General features: G+C 37.9%; 1 protein-coding gene across 1 annotated transcript; it reads left to right on the plus strand.

Annotated features, from left to right (window-relative positions):
* Positions 1–5,358: 5,358 nt before the first annotated feature.
* Positions 5,359–16,656, plus strand: LOC140231485 (leukocyte receptor cluster member 9-like). The gene is made up of 4 exons (XM_072311617.1): positions 5,359–5,494; positions 10,105–10,314; positions 11,400–11,588; positions 12,809–16,656. The coding sequence occupies exons 2-4, from the start codon at positions 10,113–10,115 to the stop codon at positions 14,005–14,007; spliced, it is 1,590 nt and encodes a 529-aa protein (XP_072167718.1). The 5' UTR covers positions 5,359–5,494; positions 10,105–10,112; the 3' UTR covers positions 14,008–16,656.
* Positions 16,657–17,049: the final 393 nt, after the last annotated feature.

Below are 17,049 nucleotides of genomic sequence, written 5' to 3' on the forward strand. Positions count from 1 at the left end.
GCCCCCTCCCTTTATTTTTCGTAAAAAACAAAAGAAATAAAAAGGAAAAATTATATGAAACCCGGAAGTGGCACCAGAAATACTAGTTGCGCCCCCACCCCTTTACAGAATTCCTGGATCTGCCTCTGCAAATGGTGTTAGTAGGAAATGGCAAGCGCAGCATCCACGTAGGGCCTATAACCTGCCGAATCATCATGATAAAAAATTGAATGAATTAGATAATTATAGGCCTACAGAATATAATGAAATGGAGTTCTTCTTATTATTGTTATCATTATTACTATTTTTATTACTATTATTATTATTATTATCATCATCATCATTGTTATTATCATTATTATTATCATTGTCACATATCATCATCATCATCATTAATCGCCTTTTCACCATTCTGATGTATTCCACTTTTCAAGCAAGAATGAGAAATCGCAGAGACATAAGTACATATCTCTGTTATAAATACTGAGCTGTCAAGAGCTCTCAGCGATTATGCCGATTTCACTTTGCGTTGAAGATTGAGGCGAATTTATATTGTTGAGCTTTAACATGGACATGATAATTGTTCTGGGGGTTTTCTACAACGTTTTCTCTTTGTCGTATATGGATCGAGGTATAGGACCCTAATATCAGAAAATGTTTCCGTGTTACCGTACTCTCATATGAAAAAAAAAATCGAGTGAAAATATTCACTCCTAAAAGAGTGAATACAAAAAAGAGTGAATTTAGAGTGAAATTGGAGTAAATTTTGAGTGAAAATGTTCATTTTCACTCGTTTTAGAGTGACCTCAGGGATCACTCCAAAATCTTCGAGTGATCCCTGAGGTCACTCCAAAATGAGTGAAAATGAACATTTTCACTCAAAATTCACTCCAATTTCACTCTAAATTCACTCTTTTTTGTATTCACTCTTTTAGGAGTGAATATTTTCACTCGATTTTTTTAGAGAGTACACTGGAACAATTAGTATGGTTTCTGCATGGTCTGCAAGATTTCTGGTCTTTCTACGATATCAATCATCCTGAAGTAAAAGAGAGAGAGAGAGAGAAAAAAAAAATGATATCTGCACAAAGTATAACGGCAGGTTTATCTAGGTAATTTATACACGATTAAGAACACGCAAATCACATTGCGTCTATTTTGCTATATCAAATCCTCCACAATAAAATATGAATAGGCTAGTTTTATAGATGTAAGGTGGCATCACACATGATAATCCCTGTCCTGTCAACCGATGATTCAAGATGGCACTCCTTCACTGTAAAATGTACCCAAGGGGACTTTTATAATTTGAGTATACAATCAAATAAAGAAAACTGTAGTAGTTTATCGAATTCAAAATAATATAGAATAAAAAACAAATAATGGATCTTATGGTTATAGCATTTAATCCTGAAGGGGAGATCGTTGATCGTAACCGTGGGTAAGGTTTCGATGTCGTCACCCCACAACTCTCCCATTGATAAGGCCTGTCCATAATAATTATAGCCTGTGGAGCCATTACTTTGGGTTGTTAATCAAGCACTGAATCTACAGTCATATTGCTCAGAATATAGGCCCTATAGCAGGAGTCAAAGATTTATTTTCTTTAAACAAAGGAACAACTAGATTGATAAAATCAGAGAATAAAAAAAAGAAGAGAGACTCCATCCTCAAGCATCTCTTAAAACTGATGGATATTCACCTGCCAAGACTCCCTGCAGGGAGACATGAGATTCTGATCACCCGAACGATGTTGACAAAAATGAGCGTGCTCATTACGAGCGCGAAGCACGACGCCCCACCGGGCCCTGCATGGCCATGCATGCAGGTCCCGGGGGCCCTTTCACAAGGGTTACTATAGTATAACATGATTTGCTCTCTGATCATAAAATTAACCTTATTGTTGAACATTACATCGTGACAACTTCTAGAAGTTGGTCGGGACTCTGGAGAGCTTAAAGGGAGACACACAGCTGTGTGTGTGTGTGTGTGTGTGTGTGTGTGTGTGTGTGTGTGTGTGAGAGAGAGAGATTGAGTGTGATAATCGTATTTTGCTTCAAAGCGGGAGAATTTGAGTGTTTATAGGGCCCCATCTTGCTGCGGCTCCAAATGGAGAGAAGGTCCTATCAGGGAGGTTTTCCTCTCACCTCCCTGGTCCTATCAGGGATGTGCTAGCTCATCCCACCTCCCTGGTGGGGGTTGAAGTAAAAAAAAAAAATCAACAGATGATTCAATGGATTACTTTAGTTAGATGAGTCTGGTTTATTGCTATTTTTGCTAGTGCATTAAATCATAGGCATGAGGACCCCCCCCCCCCCCCGTTATGACTGAATATTCTGCCCAATATTATTGTAGGCCTGATAGGCTGCCTATAGGAATTAACATAAATAAACCGTAACCGTAGACGGTTTAGTCTGGAAACATTCTTATCATAACTATTGTTCACATTTTGTATATTTAACAATTTCGATTTTACTGTTTCATATTTTTACAGTAGTTGTTTCTATCCCTAACTCACATTTTAGAACTATTTTAAAGCACTAATGCTGGATTTTTGTTTCATCTGGAAAAAGAACCACTACCTGAAAATTTTAATATTTGCAATGTTTGGCTTACTCTGACCGTTTGTGCTTCTGTCAGTAATTTCTAACTCATGCCACTTTTAAGGCCAGAATTGAAATGCTTTAACTCCAGATAACTGAAACAGGGTGTTTAACAATCACAGATACTCTACCAACAAAATTAGGGCTACATTAATCACATATCATGGGTCCTTCGACCAAAAATATAATGTAACAGTTGACAGAATGAGTTAGAATTCATCAAAAACAAATTTAGAATCCATAGAATATTAAATGAGTTCTTTTCAAATTTAATTAATTAAGAATTCGTTACAGACTCTGAGTTCTTGGAAATATGATTTGTATACTGAGAACAATGCATTTCACCTCTTTACAAATGAGAAATATCTTAAAAAGGGAATTGAAATTACTCAACAAGAAGACAATGATTTGCACATATTGACGAAGATTACAATACAATAAAACAAGAAACATTTTCCGAAACAAAACAGATAAACATATTCGTCGTTCCGCTGGCAGAAGGGCGTTGACGCACTTCCCCGCGCCGCTGGCAGAAGGGCGTTACCACGTGGGAATGCACATACATTGTAGGCTTAACCTCTTCTGCCAGCGGCAGGAAAGTGCGTTAACGGCCTTCTGCCAGCGGCATGATGATTTTGTTTACAACAGACGGAAGGAGAGGAATTGTACGATAGGAAAGTAACATGCAATAAACATGCACACACATTCACATACACCCTGGTAGACTAATTTATTTTAAATAATAGAAATTATTGTTTCATTGCAAGCGTCCCCACACACTTTGGTACTCGTAGACCTACATCTGGCTGCTTTTTATACCATTATAAGTGAGTGACTAGCGGGTCATATTTTAATGGCCAGAATAAAAAAGGCCTATAGTATAATGTAACTTCAGGATGTACAGGCCCATTTGATACTGTAAAAGAAAAGTTCTAAGTACAATTTCACTGTTCCATAGGGCCTGTAGGTTCTTATTATTTTGATACAATTTCCCACAAACGAATAAAACTGCTAGATCTACACCTAAGACTTAAGTAGGCTTTTATATTTAGGCATAAGATATAAAAAGATATAAGATATTAAAAAAGAATGAAAAAATAAACAAAATAAAAATGTACCGTAGGCTTTGATTTGCCTTGTTCAAATCCTGTAATTTTATCAACATGGGACGATTGGGTAAGTGGTCTCTGTTTTTTTTTTGTTTTTTTTGTGTTTTTTTTTTTAATCCGTCATCCGTGTTCTAGCTCTGTTATTGTTAGGCCTTGTCTATCCATTTGATCTGCTGGGCCACTTATACTTCAGGGCTGCCAACATTGGAAACTAGTTGAGAATGAGAATCCCATAGGCCAATGTTATATTTTAGGAGTCAAAATGAGTGAGATCAATAGAAGTGCATGCAAATGAAATAAAGTTTTAGAGTGAGAAAGGACCAAAATGAGTGAGTCTCACTCTCAGTGAGTGAGAGTTGGCAGCCCTGTTGTACTTAGACTAACAAATTGTTAATGTTAGATCTAGACTACTTATGAGACTAGAGTCTTAGTAAAATTATTAGACTAAAAGGGCTTTGAATTCTGTGTCTGAATTTGGGTTGTGATGCCATAGTCCATATAGGACCATGGCATCAGATGATAATTTAGCCGTTGTGTAACACTGTCCTGCATATTGAACCAATGGTTCAATATACGGGAAGCCCGCCACCAGTTCAATATAGGGGAATTAAAAAGGACAATTTCACTTCATTAACATAAGGATTGAGAGAATGCAGCAATATTAGTAGAACACATCAGTGAAGGGTTGAGGAAAATTGGACAATCGATGCAAAAGTTATGAATTTTTAAAATTTTTGTGTTGGAACCGCTGGATGAGGAGACTACTAAAGCTCATGATGTCATATGAGTACAACAGTATAAAGAAAATGTAAAGAAACTTCAACATATTTTCACTTTTTTTCGCATAATAAAAGAGCACTTGACTGCCTCTTTCTAAAGGCAATGGGAATAATATTACCCATAACATATATGTCAGTAACGAGTCAAGGGACTGTGTACTTTTTTTCAAAAGATGAAGTTTTGTGAAATTCTCTTTATATTTTCGCTATATTGTTGTACCCACTTGTACGCATGTGACATCATACACTGCAGTAGTCTTCTCATCCAGCGGTGACTGTACAAAAACTTCAAAAATTCATAACTTTTGAACGGATTGTCCGATTTTCCTCAAACTTTCAATGATGTGTTCTACTAATATTGCTACATTCTCTCAATCCTTATGTTAATGAAGGTGAACTTGTCCTTTACGGTAAACGTAGTTAATCTTTTTTTACAACTTGCCAAGCTCCACGCTGTTCTTGTACAAAGACAAGAAAGTTTGCGTTTCAGAGTGGAAAAACCTTTATGCGGCCGCAAACCACAGAATAAAGAGTTCTGTGCCGCAAACCGGCACTTTTACTAAGTTTATGGTTATAATGTGTACAACTACGCGAATGGATGTCACCATCTAAAATAATAACAAAACTAGGCAAAAATACATTTTCGTTTATCTCTTCGACCGTACCCGTCAGAGTCTAAAAGGCCGCGAAGGCGTATTTTGTGGAATTTTGTGGAAGTTGGGAAGGGGTCTGGAAACTAGACTATCTGGTCCAGTAGTGAATCGTATGTGTGAGTATGGTATACAATTGCGCAATTGCCCGCAATCCCGTGCACTGCAGTATACGGTATTATGTTTACCGTACACACAATACGACGAAAGTGCCATCACTGACTAAATATAAACCTAACATTTGCTGGTATTAAAAAGTGTCTAGAGTCGGGCAAAAGCAGAAGATCAAGAAGAAAAGCGTGGATCGACGGATGTTAAACGTCCAGTCTCAGCATTAAGGCAGTCCGACGAAGTCTACAAATTGTCAAGCTTGGGTAAGTGGAAGAGTAACTGCGACCAGCAGCCCCATATGCGTATGGGGCTGGTCGCAGTAAGTGGAAGAGTAACCCCGCCCCAGCCCGGGGCGCTCCTTGTAAGTTGCCCAGTTATACCGTGGGGCTGGTCGGTCGCAGCAGGGAGGTTCCCACCTCCCCGGTCGCAGTTAGTGCAATAGTGGAAGAGTAACGTTACTGCATACTAATTTAATTTATGACAAATGTAGACTACTGGCAGTAATAGTATCGTACATTGTCATGATTGTATTATCTTCCTTGAAATGATATTAACTATACACAGCTCAGCCCAGTCGCTGTATAAATAGATCTAGTCTAGTTGTGCTTCACACAGCGTCTGAGCTGTTCAGGCTAAAATGATAGGTCTATGTTACTAGTATGCTCCAAACACATGTATAAAGTAGTCTGTTTCATAATCCCAGATTAGTTATGGAAAAGAAAATTATGGCACTGCATCATGGTTGCCTCTTTAATATTTAAGCCATCAGTGGAATTCAGAATTAGACGCTCCAAACTTAAGGACTCATTAGATCATTGGTGGTCATTCTCATTTATTCATCCTTCTCGTGTGTACAGAACAGTGCAGTAGTCTCTGCATAATCGGGTAGTGTCATGCATCTAGATGAAACTGTACACGGCCCAGTCGCTGTACGTAGATACGTAGCGACACAGCATAGTAACAGCGTCTGGTCGGGCTAGCATAGATGGGAAAATTTGTCAATGCTGAGGAGTTTTAAAACAATATCTTTTTTTCGAGACATATAGAATTGGAAGCCTGTCGTAGACAACACTGTGGGGAATGCTTTGTACTCTATAGTTAACCAATAATGGATACCATCACCCTCCTTGATAACAGTCCTAGTAGTTCGCAGTTTATATTTGAATAGTAAAATCAACATTTGGTAGGAAACAGTGGTACGCTTACCATCACCTGAACCATCAAAGATTTGGATGGAATTTTCATGGAAAAAGACACGGCTACCAGCTTTCCAACATGCTAATTACACACTATAATAAACAGTGATACAATGTAACTGATCACCAGCGCGGAAACCAATGCATTCCCGCGAATGCATGTGTTAGCCAATCACATTGGTTTCCGTGCTAGAGCATCCCGGCCCTATGAACAGCGTACAGTATCATGTATGAGATCCTTCAGTCTATGTAGCCATGCAGGAGAGGGATTCCGTGGAGCCAGACGTAGTCTCTGCGGAACATATATCCCCAAATATAAATAAAGACTGATCTTTCAGTCTATGTTGTTGCTGTATGTTGTGCAAGTGCTATTCTCACCCAATCAATCTGCTAGCGATGTACCTGAGTAACCGGAGCTTCATTCAAGTTACAGATACTAAAGCCTGATTATGCACCCTTCTGTATCTTGCACAGCTAATGCCACTATCTCAGTATCTGACCACATAGCTGGGCCATTCTCCGATAAAGCGTGCAATTACCGTTGTAGAAATGACAAAAAATCAACATCAGAGATTTCATTTAGTTTTCATCATTTCAGAAACTTCAATCCCTTAGGAATACAAAACAATCAATGGGTGATTTTTGAGAGCCCATACTTTTCCTAGAAACATTTCCAAACGTAGAGTCATTTTTTTGCATTTATTATTAAAACCAAATATCAGATACGTTACCAGAGGTAGCATCACAAAACTGTTGATTGTCTGCTTATTTCTTGCTTTAAAATGGCAATGATAATGTAAAACTATAAGCTTAAACATCTACAAGCATCGTGAAAACATTTTGGAGTCAGCTTTGATATAATCTGTAATAAGAATGATCGTAATCTATAAAATGAAGGCTAAATAAAAATCAAGAACATGTACATATTTCGGCTTGAAATATGTTTCCCTAATCTAACTTTTTACCTGCATGTGAATTACAACAATAATCTCATTGATTATGTATGCAATTTTATGAACGAGTATTATACCTCTCATAAATAGCAAATGCCAGGTAACATCTCTGTCAGATTAAATACATTTCGGATCGAAAGAAGAACGGTGTATGGTAACGTATCTGACGCATCAGACGTTCCGTTAGTATACAATTTTAAACCCAACACCAATCATGCCAATATATTCATTTTAACTTGTAAGAACATCACAATATGATTATTTTCGTTAAAACACCGCACTTCTAAACGTTAAAAAAAAATGTTCTCGTCATCGATAGAAGATTAGATCATTCTTCAATAAAACTTTGAGATGTACGCAAAATACGAGTCAAGCAGGCACAATTCCACAATGCTTCTTTTCTGATAAACAGTTCCGAAATTTTGTTATTATGATACAAGGCAGACGGTAAGAATGAAATTGGAAAAGATATAAGCAAGTGATAAATATTAATTCAAATTCCTTTGTTCCTGTCTGTAATAAATTAGGTCTGAAGAACCAATAAGCGATGGTAACGTATCTGACAAAGTATTTATGTTTATTGACATAATAAACTACCAATTTACATCAAACCCCAATCACTCAAACATATTATTCAAAAACCTGATGCAAAACGTTAGAAATTGTTAGACATCAAATCCTATCGATATTTTCAGAACATAAACCTGCAACGAAGGGAGTGATCTTGACTTTAACCATAGTATTAACCCCATTTTATGTAAATAAGATGCAACATTATAATGAAAGGTAATAATGAAAGGTAGACCGTTCATGTAGTTGCGTTTGCTGTGAAGTTGAAAAAAAAAAGTGGGTACCAAAACTCAGCCTCTAAAGTCTTTCTATGTTATTGTGGAACATAACACGCACACAGGCACACACACAAACACAACAAAGCAGAAAGAAAAAGAATTTGTAACATGTCTAATGGCACTTTTTGTAAGTGCCACAATAAGTGATAGTACATTTCTGGTTTTGATGAGCATAGGTTTTAACCTTTTGCAAGATAATCGAAATCCACTTATAACTCTGAAGAATTAAGTATCTACTTCATGAAAACGGCCCCGAAGTGACTGAGATGTCCAAATAAAGTACAAGAAAGATGTCCAAATAAAAGGAGATGAGCCACCACATTTTGTTTGAAACTTATTCTTTTACTTTATATTGGACATATCGGCCACTGCAAAACCGATTTTCTTCAAATAAACTCCTAATTCCTCTTAGAACTATCCTTTTAGCAAGTCATAACAAGAGAGCCCGTTGTAAACCGGTTCAATCCGCGCGCAAAAGCGCGGCGCGGATAACCTTTTATTTTGTTGGTAACGTATCTGACACTTTTGATGGTAACGTATCTGACGTGCCGTTACCGTTCTCATACTATTATTTACTAAAATATTCATTTTCTTTAAAAAAAATTGTTGTGTGATTAATCATTGCCTTAAGTATTCAAAAGTATCTGAGCTTCGTTTTTATTTACAGCATACTTTTTTCTAAAATGAATCAAAGTTTAAGTAACGTATCTGATGTCAGCTTATCGTAACATGAGGCTTCCGCGGCTTCGGATCAGTATATTTATTTTGTAACAAGAGATTCAATGAATAGATCATGGTTCCATGTATGCATTAGGTTGACTTTGTTTAACACATGAAATTACACTGCCATGCGGCATTTCTTTGATCTTCTCTCAAGAGTCTGAAAAAAGGTTAACGTATCTGACTGCGATTTGGCGACATGATATAAATTATCTCTTAGAAAAATATCAAAACATCATATTGTTATGTAATATTATTTTTCATTCAGGCACTCGAGGGGCAATGTAATGAGATACAAAAGATTTGATCTGAATGATATGTTAACAAGTAACAACTTGTTATATGAACACTTCCTGTCCTGGCGACATGGGGTTTTTAGGGTTACATCAAACTTCGGATCGTATTTTTGATATTATCCCGGACGTCCCAATAGCTTTATTGGTATTCATTTTACAGGTCCGACCTCTCAGATGAATTTAAGCTAAAAAATTGATTTCTGAGGGACAAAATATCGATTTAAACTGTATAAACATGCTGGCGACACGAAAATCGCAGTTTTGCACGCTTTATCGGAGAATGGCCCAGCTCGTCTGTCCAAAACTCATGAAGACTATAAAAGTCACACAATAGTGTTCACAGCAACCCAAATTTCCCATATGCAAGAGTTGGTGTCTGCTGTGGAATTTTGAAGATCTGCATGTAGCCCCAACATGGCCTTGTGTAAACCAAGCTCTTGTCCAGCCCCAGGCATGCGCTACTGTACTATCAGCAAACATGCATCATGTGCAGCTAGACTCCTATGCTCCTATGCAATTTCTGCTGTTATTGCCACCATAGGTTTAATGGAAATCATAGCTTTATTTTGCCATGAATGACATATATTAGAATCCCAGTGGAGCTAGCTTATCCTCCTATTTTTTTTTAAATCCTATATTTATGACATTGTCACAGTAGCATGCATGTCGGCAGTAGCAATGTTCAGGTTTCGAGAAAAGCATAGTGGACGGTACTTTATTTGTCATTACAGGTGCAAAGCTATGCAAAATTCAATGCATGAAACTACAAGTAAGCAATTTGACAAATGTAAAGTGTAATTCACAAACTTGACAAAGTGATTTTTACCATAGATCTACCATCTCTGATCTACTGTGTCTAGGCAAGAGAATGGAGGGTCCTGAATGCAACAAAACCTTGTCAGAAGAAGTGAATGGGGAGCTGGAAGCTCTGGAGGCTATATACCCTGGGGAAGGAGAGTTCAGCATCGTCAGGGGACCAAACCTTGATGAAGATCTTAGATCTAACTATGTCTGTCAGGTGACAATCAGACCTGCTGACATAATGCTTGGATTATCCTTTGCATTGCCAGGTAGGTCATCATTAGACAGCTGTACTGAATTGGTAATATTGTAAAAGCTGTGACATGTCATGTAGTTGACCCTGGAACACTGTTCTCAGGCTTTGAAGAGATACTGTAGTTCTCATAGCAGTGAAATTGGTCAAAATGCTGAGGAAAAGACATTTGTTATTAAATCAGTGTCTTTCAGATTGCTCACTGGTGTACCTTACATGAATACAGGGAAACCTTTATATTGCAAGGTTACTGGGACTGTAGATTTTACCTTGTTAAAGCTGGTACCTTGTAAACATGACAAGATGACCAGCAAAACAGTAATGGTGGCAGCAGGCTACAATGCATATATTTTGTACCTGTATGTTGTTAATTTTTGAATACCAATGATATGGGGTAAAATATGTATCAAAATTCGAACATTTTCGAAGTGCATGCAGTGCAAAAGCCATATGCTGAGGGAGCATGTGTGTCTTGCCCGTGTCCTGTAGGCCTACATACATGTAGTACCTGTGGCCTGTAGTAAACGGTGTATGATGGCCCGTAGTAAATGCTGTGGAACTGGTAGTATGTGATAAGATATATTCTGTAAGTCAAATCAGGTTTTGGTGGAAAGGATTGTCTGTTAGTGTGCTGTCTATCTGCAATTCTTGAGTGGGAGTGCAGATCAGACTTGGAAATATCGTCTCGGTATATCCAAACAAAAAGATTATATTTTCTCTTGTTATAATTATTAAAAGCTTGCTTTGACAGCCATGAATTTGCTCTACTGTCAAATTATTTTTGAATGACTTTAGCTACAACTAAAGAATTTGCCCTTATAAGTCATTAGTTTCAAATATCTTCAGTTCTGGAACAATATGGAACAGTGTGTATCATTGCTTTGCTGTGTCATACAGAATATAAGTCATTATTGTCCCTTGTAAAAAAGGATGGCCTACATGTGTATACATGTATAAACAAATATTGTAATGTACATATAACTTACTTGATTAGTTATCACGCCAACTCACTCCAACAATTTTTTCAAGACTTTTTGTAGACATGAATGTATGTGTAGGAAGACCACTGCTTATAGTCTCACATATCCTGTACCCACACAGCATCATACCCAGAGATCTGTCCACGGATTGAATTGGTGGCAGTCCCGGACTCCCTTCCACAGACAAGTGTGGCTGAGCTCCTGGTCCACCTGTACCAGGTGGCCAAGCAGAGTATGGGTATGCCTCTTCTCTTTGGTCTAGTAGAAGCAGCTAAAGACTGGCTCCAGAATCTTCAGGAAGAAGTACAAGGTAAGGCTGCAGAACCATACTCATAAAGGACATGTTTTTATCATAAGGTTATCAGGGGAGATGTAGTATATGGTGGCTGTGTTTCAGGGGTACTGATGTTGCTGAAGACAATTTCAAGGTATGCTGTGGAAATGCATTTTATCAGCCCAATTGACTGAAAAAAAAAAAGATGAAGAAAAAGAAGAAGAAGAAGAGAAACCATGTGTAGGAGGGTGACAAAGCTGTACCTGGCCACATCAAACAGATTGTTTGGATAAGAGTCTTGAGTTGATGTGTCAAAGGTTAAGGGTCCTATATCAAAGGTAAAAACGTAGTCACAGCACAGGTCAGTATTAGGTTTTGATCAGTATCTCAATGTGTCACAATTTACAGAAGATACTTGAAAAAGTTTAGTAGTATCTTGTGTTCAATACGAGTACAGTACAGATTGATCAACACATTTTGATGCTTAGTGTGATCTAGCTGATAGGATGAGTACTTGTTATACAACACTACATCAGAAGAAAAGGAGTGATGTGTATATCAAACAACAGCAATACTGTACAGTGATATACAGAATTCTAAAGTTTCTTACATTTTCAAATATTTTAGTTGTTGCCACCACAATATACAAATTGATGGTGGTAATGATGTTATTACCACAGCTCTTCCACTGATTTATCCACAAAGAAAAAAAAATCATATTCATTGTCTTAAGATTAGCAGCAATCCTATTGCTCCAAATGTGATAATTGCTTGTTACTACAATAAGGAAAAACACACACACACATACACACACACACAAAAAAAAAAACTTTTCCCCCTTGATCTTTATTGATTTCATTCTCAAATCATACATGAATTTAAAGAAAAAAAATACTGTTCTGGATACAAAGTAGAGATTTGTGTGTGGGTAAATGTGAGACTTGGTAGGTTGTAACATCACCTTTTCTCATGAGTGTATGTGGTTGCTACATTTTATCTCTATTTCTTGACATATGACACTTGAAATTAAAAAAAAAAAAAATTGTTTCAATTTTCATGAAACTTGTTTGAGAGAAGGATACCAAGTGCTTTTTCTTTGCACATCAAAGGCATGAATTTACCTTTAACAAACAATACAATCTCTTTAAATCTTCAAAGCTTCATCACTTTGCTTGCTCTGATATGGTGACTACAGTTTTGTCTATCTTATACACCATAACTTGACACTTGCACAATTTCTCCCCATCTGTTTCTAGTAACACAGCCAGAAGCAAGCACCACAAGTAATCCAGTGTGTGAAGCAGCTTCAGAGGATAGACCAAAGAAGAATGAAAAAAAGAGTGGCAGAGCTAAGCAATCTGCAGATGATGGAGAGAAGTCTGGACGGCAGACTAAGAAGCCACCCATGAAGACAGCATCTGATGTCATCTCACGCATTCAGTGGGACAAGCAGTTGAACCCAGAGCACTTTGTGGTGGGCTACCTTGACCGCTTCATAGGTGTTGTAGAGCAGCCATTCTCCATGTTTTCTTGGGAGGACATTGCATCAGTGGATTACCATACTCTTGCAATTCCACGTCACCGTATCCAGTACTTTAAGTATAAGGATGAGGTGGTTTGGGACAAAACAAAGCGACTTGACAATGTTTTCGGGTCACTAGGGAGTTCCATTACCATTGTGGACGTTGTAGAAAGGTTTGCCAAGGAGAATTCTTCTGAGGAGGAAGGGGATGAGAAGGACACTGATGACATGTTTGACTTTGAAATTCAAAATGATTATGATGGAGATGATAGCACGATGAGAACTGACAAAAATGATGCCAACATTCATAGGAGGCATCCAAAGAAGCGTGTGAACAAGTCTCGACCCAACTACTTCATAGCCATGCACATAACAGATGAGGATATAATTAGTAAAGTGAAGGATGTTCAGAAGCACATGAGTGGCATGGATCCACTTTTGTCTTCATATCTGATGTCTCCAGCTCACCTCCATATCACACTGTGCACACTGCAGCTGGCCACAGAAGCCCAAGTCAGCACTGCCCTTTCAGTCCTAAAATCTATCCAGCATGAGCTGGCATCAATGCTTCTTCCTATCACCATGCTACGGTTTGAGGGATTAGCTGCATTTCATGAGCGCATCATTTACAGTCCACCTCAAGCAGATGCAGCCCTTGAAAAAATGACAAGATTTTTAAGGAAATCACTGCAGTCAGCAGGTCTTAGCCTAGCTGGAACACGTGAGGAGTTTGTGCCGCATCTCACCATCTTAAAAATGCCCAGAGAAGAGGCAAGTGGTCACCCAGTTTTTTCCTCCGACCTCAACAGGGAATTCCTTGATTGTTACTTTGGTATGCAGGCTGTCGATGCCATCCATCTCTGCTCCATGGTAGACAAGCCCCCACCTGACAGGTTCTACCACTCCATTGCTAGAGTTGATTTGATGGGATGAAGACTGACCCTCTTGCAACATTCAGTGTCCCATTCATGATGTATAGAAAGGACTAAAGAAATGGGTCAGGGAAAGCAAACTGTGCAAGATTGTACATGTTGCAAGAAAGTCATATCCACTTCATTTTCAGTGAACAGTCTCTCATAGTCTGTTGTATGATGGCATGCTGATGTCATGATGACCAAGTAACTGAAGTCTTGCATTAGACCATTTGTTTAAACTCTACAAATGTGATTGTGCATAAAAAAAAAAGAAAACACACACACACACACAAATCACCAGTAGTCAGATAAGATCTTGTCAAATGATGATACTCCATTCTTGGTCCAAATGGTTATGATCCTTGCAAGATTGATTGTACAGCTGTATGGTTTTCATCATACATCTATGTAGGCCTCTTTTCATGGTCTTTTTTCTTCATTACTCACCTCCCACACTGAGAAAGACTGTTCCTCGCCAGCCATTGAATAGTGCGTAGTTTAGGAACAGTCATACATGGCAGGAGGGGAAGAGAGGAAGAGAACAGAAACATGAGAGAAAATTGTGTCTTTCAGATAGAAATAATTATATGCCTTGGAATCATGTGTAACAAATACTTTGTTCATGTATGCAGACAATCTTGACCTTTTGTGGTGATGTATCTGTAATTGTGGAGTATACAATGTACTTCTGTATTACAGTACTCTCTTCCTTGAAAAACAATTCCTGATGCACGTTATATTTACCAGATAATCAGGTAAGCATTCCAAATAAACAGGTAGGAATTTTCCAGATTAACCTCATCTATTTCCATAGTTTTCTGCAGAAAGCCTTTAGAATTTGTGTAAATATAAATTTTGAAGAAACTGTGAAGTGCTGAAAGTTGACAAAAAGCTTGGCTTAACTTTTTAACATGTTAAATATGCAGTGTATGATCGATTTGCCATACATGTATCACTGGTACAAGTAGACGCATTATGGCGTTTATAAACGGCACCAGCACGACACACCCACACTACCAACACACTCGCACACACACAGTGACACACTAATCACTATACATGTGCCTATGAGGTATGGCTAGCTCTCGGGGAAAAATGAAGAATAAACTAACTCCATAAAGACTTCAGGTCTTGAATTGAAAGCAAACTTACTGTCGACATAAAACTCACAGGGACACAGCAGAATTTGTTGTACAGCATTTGCTGTAAGTGACATACCGTTCAGTGTGTCTGATGCAGAGAGGTGTGTGATTAGTATGTGGTATCTGTGTTGTTGTGAATGAATTAATAGGCTTTACTTCATCGGGTAAGAATTAAATGCTCTACCAGACACTACCCAATTAAGCGGAGACTACAATACTAATTATGTTTATCTTCATAATGCAATTTGTAATATCTTCCTATGGTACTGTGACTTATGTCTTTTATCTGTGCCTTGTTTTTCCTGCTTATTCTAGGTAACAGTCTAGGCATTGCATGTCACATTGTTTACTATGTAACAATGGTTGTTGAACAAAGAAATAATATTAGGTGTAACACTGCACAATTTTTGATAAACTATTCCTTGCACATTAAATGTGTGACATGGATGGTGATGAGTAAAAAACAGGAATAAAGTTTGTAGCACTGAAATCCTTGTGGGCACAGCTTTGTGCAATCAGTTCTGCATGTGTGACATACAATTTTAGAAACACAAAGAAACCATGGCAACTTTTTAACAAATATAGAAACCAATGACTTCTTATTGAATGTCACACTAGACTCTGAGTTGTCTAAAGAGTTTCATCTGTGTCAGTCATAAGTATTAACTACAATTTTAGGATTTTATGAAAACAAAAACTATCCTTATATATTTTTATGTCTTTCACAAGTCTTGCTGCAGTCTATTAAAGAGTCTTTCAACCTACATATATAATATCATGGCCGGCGGAACCGTGGGGGCCGTTGGGGCTCGGGCCCCCACACTTTTTGTGCACCATACAGAGGAATACATAAGGTGTCATCACTTTGGGCCCTCACACTTTTTTTTAACCCGGAAGTACGTAAGTGGCACTAAATATAGATAAATAGAGATCTTGAAGTGTGAACGCGGTAAGGTTATGTTTTTCCACTGAAGACCTTATTTTTTATTTGTTTATTTATTTATTTATTTTTTTTTTTTGCTTGTCAGCTGAAGAAACCTGGATATGGAAGGGGAGATATGAGCTGGAAGTGGGCCCCCACACTTTTGAAAACGTTCCTCCGGCCCTGAATATTGCAGTGTGTTTGACACCATTAGTGGTACTAGAATGTCTCTGTGTAAACTCAGGGAATTCTTGATTACCGGTACCAGTGAAGTAGTGTAGTCAGTTAAAAAAAGTCATTTCATGTATTCATATCATAAATTGCTGAGGTTGCTTTTTGAAGAATATATCCCACTGTAGTTATTTTTTTGTGTGTATTTTCTTTTTAATTTAGGGAACGATGATTGAATGAAATTGGATAATTATTGAAGTTTCTGTACTGTTTCTATCACGGCATCATCAAACATGGCATATCACATGGGGGATACAATACAATGGCTTTCATTGATATTTCTTTATTTTGCTCAAATCTCCATACATTTGTGGATATGATTTCACCATTGCAATAAAAAGGATTGACCTCCTTCAGTTAAATTTTCTCTGAACCCAGTGGCTGCACTCATTCATTTCCTTGTTTTTGGTGTGTACCTGTGTTTAATATTGCGACCATCGTGATGCATTACTCTTCCGGGAATTTGCACATGCTAAACATACGGTAATGCAAGAGTGTTGACCAGAGCATTCCACGAAGGGTTCACTCTAACAAGGCAAACGGCCAAGCGATGTCTCACCCGCACATTGCAATTTTGATTACAGTGTTTTTCAATGTTCATTGACCTGTTGACCTTTGACCTTGTCTGACTTCACCAATATTCACATTTGAATGACATCTGTAGATGGTGTCCCTGTGGTGTGGGAGTTATGGCCATAGCAATAGACAATGCTTATCGGGGAAAGTTCATTTTACATTTTGACCTTTGATTTTGACAGAATTCACT

This window comes from Diadema setosum, chromosome 8, assembly GCF_964275005.1.
Source record: "Diadema setosum chromosome 8, eeDiaSeto1, whole genome shotgun sequence".
NCBI classification, from domain to species: domain Eukaryota; kingdom Metazoa; phylum Echinodermata; class Echinoidea; order Diadematoida; family Diadematidae; genus Diadema; species Diadema setosum.

Excerpts from the sequence above, each read along its gene's own strand:
- LOC140231485 (XM_072311617.1), top strand. The coding sequence starts at position 10,113 with ATGGAGGGTCCTGAATGCAACAAAACCTTGTCAGAAGAAGTGAATGGG. Across the intron at positions 10,315-11,399 it reads ATTATCCTTTGCATTGCCAG|CATCATACCCAGAGATCTGT; the intron begins GTAGGTCATCAT and ends GTACCCACACAG. Across the intron at positions 11,589-12,808 it reads TCTTCAGGAAGAAGTACAAG|TAACACAGCCAGAAGCAAGC; the intron begins GTAAGGCTGCAG and ends ATCTGTTTCTAG.